A 10,623-nucleotide genomic window follows, 5' to 3' on the forward strand; every position below is an offset into this window, starting at 1 on the left:
CTGAGCCCCGGAGGACCTCGGCAAAGATAGGATGCCGGAGATCCGCAGGCGGTGCGGGTCGCGAGACGGGCGAGGCCGCCACCCCGAGTAGTGCCTCCGCGACTGAGACCCGGACCCTGGCGTCCAAAGACTCCCGGCGCTCCGCTGACCACATGCCGCGAAGGACCTCTGCTCGGCCCCTGGCATCGGACGCCAGTGCGCGATATTCTGCGCAACGGAGCACCACCTCGCCGAACATTAGCGAGATTTGGGTGCGAGCCTGAACAGAGATCTTTGGTCTCTTCGATTTGGCTGCACCGGCTGCACTAGTTCAGTGGGTGCAGCACCGACGTCCTCGTTTTTCTGGGGCAGCGCGTGCCCTCTACACTTTTCTCTTCGTTTTGTCAAGGTGCTGGCGAAGTGCTGCACGAGTTCTCGGCCGGCCTGCACTCACTCAAGAGCAAGTGCAGAGAAAAGTGCAGCATGGCGTACTTGCCGCCCAGCCAAGAGCAGACGACAATGCACGTTCATCCACAGCGTCCAAAAAGAAGTTAGGCTTGTGTACAAACCCGACGGCTCAGCACTGGGGGACGCAAACGCAAATGGATATATATACGAGGCACCAGGGAAGTGGTGCTGCATGTTTTCGATGAAAGCGTGGTTAGCGGGCAGTTTGTGCTTTATTCGTACTCGTGACCATGGGTAGCGGTTGGCCACGATCAACGCATAGGTCCCCGTCAAATTGCGGCATTGATTTAGGTCCATTTAGCAACATCTGAGATATCATGCTGTGCTGTGTGCACGTTCCAAATGTTAGATTTTGTCTTCGCAGACGGGGAGCGCTTGACACTCCGGTTCGTGGCCCAAGATACACAAGCTGGAAATATTCCTCCTGTGACACAACCACCGACACCGGTCTGCGCTAGTGACGGCTTTGATGGAGTGGAGCCAGGCGCCCTTCCAGCGGCATCCACGTCCGCTGATGAAGCAGCAGAGATATGGAGCACTCGAAAAACCAAGTCCTTCACCTCCAAGTACACGGAGATGAAGGACTTCATGGGAAAGAACAGAGAACTCCAGTACGTTGTCTTTTACGTTTAATTTTATGTTGCCACCAATATTATCAGCAACAATGAAGTGTACTGTTGTTTCTCGAATTTATACTTACAACAATGTTAGTGGAATGTTTTAATGCCTACTTCACAGGATTTGTTTAAGCTTAGTGCATCAATTCTCATCTCAAGAGTGTTTGAAATGTGCGGCAGACAGTATGCAAATATTTTGATTTCAAAGTACCAGAAAGCACCACACTTAGTTAAGTACTAAAGGAACCTATCAAAGTGGTATCGCAAAATTTCAGTCACATATAGCAGCGTGTTTTATATTTAACTATGCTAAGCTTTTATTTTAGCACAAGAAAGCTTCTGTGGGTGAGACTCACCGAGCTTATGAACAAGAAGTTTATGTGCAATATGACTACCACACAGATTGAAAATAAGTGGAAGTCACTTGACCGAGTGTATAAGAGGACAAAGAAGGACAACAGTTCATCTGGTCACCACCGCGTGACCTGCGAATATGAAAAGTAAGTATGCTTATTTACTATGTTATTCAATAGGGTTGATCATTTGTGCATCACGCATTACACAGAGAATTGGCAGAGATACTTGAAAAGGAGCACAGTATTAACCCACGATTGCTCTTGGAGCCTGGAAAGGCCATCCTCCCTAGCGGATGCTCAGGGTAAGGGAAGACAGTTTTTGTGGAAAACCTGGAAACGGTGTGGCATCTGTGTGTATTTTCTACAGGACAAACACCACAGAAGCATCCGCCGAGCTTTTGCCTGTGCCAGTCGAGGACAGACTGTCTGCAGCAGCTGAGGATAGCCCGGCCTCTAAAACGAAACGCCGCAGCAAGTAAAAGCTTATTCCCCTTTTGGAGGTGCTGGAAAAAATGGGGCAAGCAAGAGAGAGAAGCAAGCCGAAGCAAGAGCAGAGGAACGAAAAGAAAAAAGTGGGAAGAGAGGGCAAAGCGGCATGCAGACCGCATGGAGAGATTTGATCGGCTGCTAGACTTGATTGCAAAGCAACAAGGGTCACAACAGGGAGAATAAAGTTGTCTTGCGCTACCACGGCATGTTCAATTTACTTCCAATGGAAACATTCCTCATATATAAGACAAATCATTTTACAAAACACATTTCCACATTGGCATGGCATTCACAGAGATGCGACATGTTCCTAACACTGCTCCTTTGCAATGAACTCTCGCAGGGACTGACTGCAGCTTGGGAGACTGCAGTCAAAATCCCCTTCAGTATTGTCTTTACGTAACCACATCTTCCTCTTGTGGTAAAGATGTCAGCTCCTGGAAAAAGTCCCTCTCGTTGTTGCACAGGTTGTGGCGGACACACGCTGCCATGAATATATAGCAGAACTGCACGACAGTTTTGGCATCCACAAGGTACAATCTCCTGAAACATTGTTTAAGCATGCCGAAGGTATTCTCGATGGACACCTTCTGCTGGCTGTGTCGCTTATTAAAATGTTTTTTCCAAGATGGAAATGAGGCTTCATTGTCCCTGAATGGAGTCATCAGCCAAGGCATCAGAGAATACGCACTATCCCCCAGAATGTAGTTTTCACCCCATTCCAATGCTGCACGTGCAAAGAAAGGGCTCTCCTTCAAAACACAGGCATCATGGACAGATCCAGGGAACCCAATGAAAACATTCAGAAACCGATTTCTATCATCGCAGATCCCTTGTAAAATGATAGATGGCCACTTCTTGAGATTGAAATATGACTGCGTCAATTCGCTTGGAGTCAGGATCTGGATGTGTGAACCGTCGATGCAGCCGATGGCATTCCGTGGGCCTTTGCCTCCACTCTAGGCGAGGAAACCTGCCTTGATGCTATTCATTTCTACGCTGCTGGGCCAGCATATAGCATCACCACTAAGTGTGTGCAAAAAGCGGATGAACCGCGTCACGCATGCGTGCACTGACGACTCTGCCACGTCTCCTGTGGCATACATCGACATCTGTGAGCCGATATACACAAGAGCAATTAGGCATGTATTTTCCACCGATATTTTCTTACGCCCTTGAAGCGCGTTTGGGTTGGGTAGAAGGTCGAAGCTCTGAATTGACCACTTAGCCAGTCAAATATTTCTCTAGAGAGCCTGAACAATCTTTTGAACTCATGCTCATGAGACCTGGATATCCCGTTTTTTGTACCCCAGCACACGATTTGCATCTCCTCGTACCAACGCACAGGCTAACAAAACACACACAGCGTTGAAGTTGTCGTTGGAGTCAACGTGAATGTCACTGTAGTCACAGTAGTTGTCGCTTTACGAGTGCAACAGCTCCATGGCAATTTCAGAGGGCCATTTCACGTGGCAAGCGGTACCAGCGATACACAACATACACGTAAAACACGTAAACAAAGCTATGCGTCTACTAGGCCTGCACTTCCGTCATCGTTTTGCGCTAGTACAGTGCGGATCTAGCCGTACTTGCTGAACCGGCGCTGCAGGCGCTGCACCCACTCGGCACCGCTGCGGCACTTTCAGAACTAGTGCAGCCAGTGCAAGCCAAATCGAAGAGACCTCTTATTCTTATCTTCGTTCAGGAACGCGGTGAGGCGCCCCTGAAGTTTGGCGACATCCACAAAATCTGGCATCGCAGTGAACGCCAGGTCGATCTTGGCACCGGAATCCGAAGTGTCCACGGGAGGGATGCGCCGCGCCATTTTCCAGCAGTTCCTGAGCACCTCAGCACTATTTTCAAAGCACGCTTTGGCTGCATCCCTCAAATGTCAAGATACTTTCGAGCTCAAATTGGCAGCATTATTATACATAGCTCTGATTACTCGACACCAGAGAAGACCTGTTCTTGTTATGTTAAAATGGTTTATGGTGCATAATGTTATGTAGTAGGAATTTATGAGATTGCAGGCTATTTATATTTCCACTCCCAACGACTGCTTGCTTCATTGCTAGTATTTGATGTGCTGCATATGCAGTGTCAGCATCCACCTGCTAACCAGAATAATTGCACTGTAGTGATGATGTAACTGTGCAGTGTGTTTTATTAATGTTAATAATCATTTGTACTTGTGTGAAGTGCCAAACCAAAAGGAAAGGGACTGATACGGCAGTGATGTATGATGTCAGTTCACGAAGGTAGTTTCAGAGTAATTTTTATTTTTGTAGTCCTTTGAAGCAGTCCCTCAGAGTCAACTTTTTTCATATTTGTGGCTGTGTAAATCATGGCAGTTAGCAACAATTACACATCTTTAGTGTGAAGGAAGGCCACTTTATATTGTAACATGGTCAAAAGTTCATAGTCAGCGTTAAATTGAGCACAACCAAAAATGGTCGATGTCACGGACGTCTGTACTTCATTTTTTATATTTCCTAGCATACAAAGGCTCTGTTTCCAGTGAAAGCAGCCTGTTTTTCGATAGAACACAGTAATCTATAGACACGGATCAACTTCAGTTTGTCCTTTGATTACACATCGGAAGAACGGTTGTGCTTCTTACTGCTTCTACAGTCCCCAGTAAAAAAAAGGCTGGCACAATGACGTCCCCAAAGCTATGTAAATAGCACAGCGTGGCAGGCGCAGCACTGTGCTTTGCAAACACAAGTGGAAATTTTGTTATCGGTGTGTTCTTAAAAGCGGCGCCGAGTGTTGCTACTGCTGCAACTGTGGCACGTAACAAGTGCTGATCTTTTTTACTCGCGACTGTACCACCTTCGTCAGGTTTAGCGGGAACACGAGAGCACATGGCGCCGCGTACCAGCAGCGCATTCCGATTAGACCCCCAACAACCAGCGTATACGAGCAATGCGACATCACATACACTGCACATATATACGATCGTTCCTCACGGTGCCTCTAGATTAATGACTGCGAGTAAGAGGGGCTGCGTGTTACCGTGTTCCTGCTAACCACGATGAAGGTAGTACAGACCTCCACATGCACTCGGCAAGGAACGCTCGAACGGCAGACCGGAACGCCCTGGCGGTATTTGAGAGTGGCATAAGGCTGGAAACATAGGCATATCTGGTATAAACATTCGCATGAAACACGGCTCAGTTGTCATGTCTCCAAAGCTGCATCCAGCCCAGCAGGCAGCGGCGAATGTCACAAGCGCACAACACACCGCACCGTTTTAGTGCTCTATCGAGAAGTGTCTGGACACGGCTGTGCCTATGAAAGCGGCGGCCACTTGTTTGAAATGCGGGACCGGCATCCCTTCATACAGCACGCTCTCTTCCAAACATGGTTTGTGAAGGTGGACGCAGCCCCGGTGAACAAGAACGCCGCCCGTTCACAGTTGTTGAGGGTGAACTACAGCAGCAGGTAAGCATCGCCTCAAGTGCACCTGGGCAGTGGTGAGCTGCGGAGGACGGGATTGAGCGGTAAGCTTCGACAGCCTACGCCTCGTCTGAAGGTGATAGCATTAGAAGCCTCTTCGGTAATGAAATGTTACTGTGATTGGCTGAAGGGAAGAGACGTCACCAGATCGCATGCAGTTTTCGCATGCAGTTTTTCATTGTCCACGTCCGAATTCATTCGATCGTCAAGGTATGTGCAATTCTCTCACTGGAAGCATGACAAACTTTCGCAAATCACCATGCCATGGTTTTGTGGCACCCTTTGTGGGCGTGAACTAGCTCTTTTGAGCAATGCCACCGCCGCAAACCAGGAAAACAGCTAAGAACAATTAACGCTACAAAATACCTAGATATCGCAGTTCTCTATACCTTAACTGGATAACGCAGTCGTTTATGAATCTGCCTATCACAGTAGCTTCATTAACTATGAGAGAAGTGCGCGACCTTCAACGCAGCGGAACCGTCAGTGTGAGAGGCCTTCAACTATTAGGCTTAAAACGAGCGCTTGCATCGTTCTGAGCTCGCTATCTGAAAAAAAGAATCGGTCGTTGCTTCGCAATTAACACGTACCTCGCATCTTTTAAGCATATAGTCTAGAGGATGGAGACGATGCTTATTATTTGGCTAAGCACGTGCAGCAGCTTCTCTTCGGGGCGTGCCATGCAGCCCGAGGACATCATCCTCCAAGGGTGCGTTCTCAAGCGCGGTGAATCATCATCGCAGCCACGAAATGTGCGAAGGAACAGAGGAGGAGAAGAGCGAAAGGAAGCCTCCGACTGGGCCAGCGAAGGCCAGTAGGCGCCAGATCCGCTGGTGCCGGAGGACGCACCGAGGTCAGTGGCAGCTACTTGCCTCCCTGTACCCGTTCGCAGACGGCACGCTTCAAGAGACGACAGATGGAAGTCCATCAGCTTTCGAACTGGGAGTCGATGGCCGTGTCCTGTGAGCCATGGAAAACCTCAACGTAGGCGATAGCAAGGAGGCCGCTCCGAAGAAAGGTCGAGCAGCAATGAAGAAAGCCGGTGCAAGGGAGCCTGCAGCCGGCGCGCCGGCCGTAAATAAGGAGCAGCGAAAGCCAGAGCAGAAGCAAGCCCCGGCTCCGGCAGCCCGCCCCGCCGCAAGCACAACTTATAGCCGCCCCCGCTGCTGCATTCGGACGCCGACAAAACGGGATGCCTTGTTGGCCCCTCCTTTTTTCTGACGAAAAGAGCCTACTTTTTTAAAAAGCTTTGTGGTCCCCGAGTTTATATCAATGACAAACAGTGGCTAGTAAAAAAGTTTAGCGTGAGTGACTGTTCAGCGGAGAGATTGCACCACGCGATGTCGCGGTTCGCGAAAACGTTGGTAAAAGAGTGCCGGGGCTTCTCTACTACTGAGTCGTGATGGAGCCTTAGCGGAGAGTTTTCGCTGGCAATGAATTGTATTTTATTTTTCCGCCAAGCAGGTCTTACGTCGCTTCTACTAATCCGTTTTACTAGCTACTCCCCAACATATCCATGTTTTGAGGATACAAATGAGCGGATGTTGATGCTTAGGTACACCTAAATGTATTAAGTATAAATCCTGGAGAATGTCATTAAACCATGATTCTACGCAGTCTATTAGTCTCGCAAGCAGCACCGTCGCCTCAGCGCAACGCTCTTTATGGTATGATCCACAACGTCAATATAGACCCCTTCTACGTATCGACCCCACTTGTGACTTCCGCATGCCACACAATATAGATAGACGTGACCGAAGTTGCCTCCACCGAATTCGCCTTGATGTTGCCTTCACTAAATCCTGTTTACATAAGCTTTGTGTATCAAGTAGCCCTCTGTGCACAACACATGGTGTGCCCCAGGATCTTCCACATTTGATCTCCCGCTGTCAACTCTTCAACAATCATCGCAAGGCACTTTTAAGTGCTTTAGGAGTCCGACAGGACAGCTGTCTGACCTGGAGCCTCTCCTTGGACCCTGGAGGGACGAGGTTTCGGGTGTGCGCCGGACAAAAGCATTTTAGTGTTTTAGAGAGACACGGGTTTGGTGGACATTCTTTGACAATTGTGTGTGCGTGTGTGTGTGTGTGTGTGTCTCTGTGTGTGTGTTTTCCCCTTTTTTTCACCGTCCTCTTCTCTAATCTTCTCTTCTTTCACTCTCATGTGGAGTAGCATGCCAGCCAGCAACCAGGCACACCTTTCCTGTTCCATTAAAGTCCCTCCTCCATTGCCTCAGCATATGGCTAGAGTTGGCGAAATCATTTATTGCAAATGAGTCAGTTTTCTGATCGCAGCGAAATAATAGTGGCGTGATCACAAACACTCAATTCGAGCTAGTCGAATGAGGTAGGCGAAGGGCACCTTATGCCGTCGTTCCTAAATTTTGCTCGCTTGCTCTAGCCATGCAAGGCATATTATCATGGGGAAAACACCACATGATCATGTAAAGATTTAGCTCTTATTTAGCTCTTATTTCACCTTTAATAAGCCAGTAGCTTAAGGATGCACATTCGAAAAATTGTCAACATAGTGTGGTTGAAACACAAAAGTTTTTCTGAAAAAAATGTCCACTTCGGCGGACTTCCTCTCTTTAAGTGCAAATGATGAATTCGCACCCCAGGACAGGACGATGACATCCTAGTTTTTGAAACGACAAGAAAAACCTCTTAATCGAAAGCCCAATAAGAATGAGGAAATTCAATGTTTTTATTGGCAAAAAAGAACTGAGGCATCAGGCGCAAAGAAATTTTAGTGGGTATTCAACGTCCGCAGGTGATGTGTTGCAATGGCTCCCGCGCCGCATTCGATCTATGCGTCCTGTTGTTGTTGATGATGTCCTCAAGAAGATTACGGCACGTACCCACTGCAGGGGTTTGGCCAAGACTCCGTAGGCGACTGACAGGTGCTCAAAACGTTTGTTAGAAACATTATTGCAGATTTGACGATTTCAATTAAGAACAAAACCAGCACTCTGAGATTTATGGGCACTATTGTGTCGCGGCAAGCACGCACCACTTTTGCTTCTTCGCCATCCAAGGCAAGGTCATGTAGTTGGCAGTCTGCAGTTTTTCTTGCATCGACTAATCGTAACGGAGTCCTCATTTTGATTCTTTGGTGACATAATTTTTATGTGTCCTTGATTTAGAATGTTAGTATCTTTTGTTTCCCTGAATTAATAACAAAGAATTTTGTCTTGTGAACATTTCTGCACAAATGCGGAGTTATCCAAGGTTACATTTTTTTCTTTTGACTCAGTTCAAACCTTATTTTGTAAAGAGTAGCTATATATGTGCAAAAATTGGCTTACAAGCATGTCCATATCTTCATCGACGGTTTTGGATCAAGACTCGAGCGTAATTATTTATTCTGGTTCTGATACCGTGTGAACTAGTCTTAGTAATGTGCTGAAACAAAGCGGGCTATTGCGTTTCGAGCCGTTATTCTTAGTTGAAACAAACTTTCAGAGGTATGGCAACACATTAATTTGTCTGTACTGATGTATTTGTTATCGCAGCTTTCTGTCGGAGATTTTTCACAAGCCACCTGCCGGCGCAACTCACAATCTATAAGAACGTGTCATTAACAAAGCTCGCCTAAATTGCTTGAAAAGCGAGCTTACGTGCCCTGCGACTCAACGGATGATTATTGTTGGCAATTTGCTACGAAGTTACTCTGGTCTTCAATTGTGCAGCCAGGCTCGAAGATGACGACATTCAATTGTACGCTCCCGCTACGTATTCAGGAGCAGCACGACGTGAGCTTTCGATTCAGTTCAAGCGATTCCTGGTACTTGACGGCGTAAAGAGGAGCAAGAATGACAAGGCGCGGCGGGCGAATGTTTCGACGGGACCCCTGGAAGGCCGCTACGTCTGCCAGAGCCGTAAGTACCATCAGAAAGGCTTCCTCCGCTTCGGTTGGTCGCGCTGATGTCGGAGCGACCTACTCACCTCCCCGCGCCAGATCGCAAAAGAAACGCTTCGATAGTCGTCAGAAAGGTGAACAGGCAGCTGCACAGCACGACAGTAAGCTGTGTACGACATCCAAAGAAGAAAGCCTGGAGACGTCTGTTCTCACGGACCTGGTCAACTTGACCCTGCGAGACCATGTTGGGACCACATGGAAGAAGCCAGTCGGAGTCTCCGCTCGGAAGATCAAAGCCAAGGCACTCGGTGCTGCCGTGTCGGACCGCGCGAAACAGCGCCCGGGTACTCCGCGTCCGAAAAGTGTGCAGCCTTTTCCGAAAGTGCCTCAGAAAACGCATCTCGGGGCCTGCGCTCCGGCAGCGGCGAAGTGCCATGACGGGCAAGAGACAGATGGCCAAAGCAAGGTTCGGAGGAAGCTGTTTCAGCGGCGAGATCTCTAGCACGGCTGCTCGTGCCCCGTTCAGGCACTCGGAGACTCGACGGCGACTGAGTACGTCAAGGCAGCAGATGCCGTGGTTTCGTTGCCAAATAAAACCTCACGCGGAAGCTTGGCTGTTTGCTGAAGTTTAATTCAAAATTGCACGGCAAAAACCATTCCGTACGGTAAGAACTCGTGGCACTGGGTTTTCGAGATTGCTGCATGCACTACAAACGTCCTATCTGAGAAAAACCTCCTGAGAACATGAAGCGCGGCAGAGATTTCGACTTGCGAACAGTTTGGTCGCCTCTGGCGGACTGCGGCATATACGTGAGCTCTCGCTCGGATAATCTTAACTAGCAGCAAAAGGCCCAGAGGGTTGCAGAAGAGATAGAAGTTATTGACGAACCCACAGAAATAAAAACAAAACTGACAGGAGAAAGGCGGAGGTGGTTAGAAAGATTAGGGTCAATTAGGCATGATTTATCACCTTGATCAGCCGGACTACAGCCACTGCAGAGCAAAGGCCTCTCGCATGTCTCTCCAATTAACCCTGTCCTTTGCCAGCTGTGCCCATTGTATATATGCCCGCAAACTTCTTAATCTCATCGCCCCCCCCTTTTCTGCCGCTTTCCTTCTCTTGGAACCCGCTTACAGATACAGCCCACTATTTAAGGTTAAGTAGCTCGTGCTGGCTATTATGATGATGATCATGCATCATTTTATTGGTGCAAGAGCAGCTTTGGCAAAAAAGGGGCCGAGGCACAAGGTATGTTATGTGGTATGGGCAAAAGCCCCTAGAGGAACAGATACGAAGATCCCGGTCCGCTGGTAGATGAAAAAACACGGTAATTGGACACTGCAGGGGCCCGGAAAAGCGTCGCAAGGAAGGTGGCTGACACTGAAATATCTTC

The 10,623-nt window shown here is 48.3% G+C and overlaps 1 protein-coding gene across 1 annotated transcript; it reads left to right on the top strand.

Moving 5' to 3' along the window:
• Positions 1-336: 336 nt before the first annotated feature.
• LOC144130568 (uncharacterized) lies at positions 337-2,066 on the top strand. Its single transcript, XM_077664421.1, has 4 exons — positions 337-1,058; positions 1,467-1,564; positions 1,630-1,722; positions 1,788-2,066. The coding sequence occupies exons 1-4, from the start codon at positions 978-980 to the stop codon at positions 1,897-1,899; spliced, it is 384 nt and encodes a 127-aa protein (XP_077520547.1). The 5' UTR covers positions 337-977; the 3' UTR covers positions 1,900-2,066.
• The last annotated feature ends 8,557 nt before the right edge of the window (positions 2,067-10,623 follow it).

This window comes from Amblyomma americanum, chromosome 1 (assembly GCF_052857255.1).
Source record: "Amblyomma americanum isolate KBUSLIRL-KWMA chromosome 1, ASM5285725v1, whole genome shotgun sequence".
Taxonomy (NCBI): domain Eukaryota; kingdom Metazoa; phylum Arthropoda; class Arachnida; order Ixodida; family Ixodidae; genus Amblyomma; species Amblyomma americanum.

Bases quoted from the DNA above. Each gene is read 5' to 3' on its own strand.
- LOC144130568 (XM_077664421.1), top strand. From the start codon at position 978: ATGGAGCACTCGAAAAACCAAGTCCTTCACCTCCAAGTACACGGAGAT. The intron at 1,059-1,466 runs GTACGTTGTCTT...ACTACCACACAG, and splicing joins GGAAAGAACAGAGAACTCCA to ATTGAAAATAAGTGGAAGTC. The intron at 1,723-1,787 runs GTAAGGGAAGAC...TATTTTCTACAG, and splicing joins CTCCCTAGCGGATGCTCAGG to GACAAACACCACAGAAGCAT.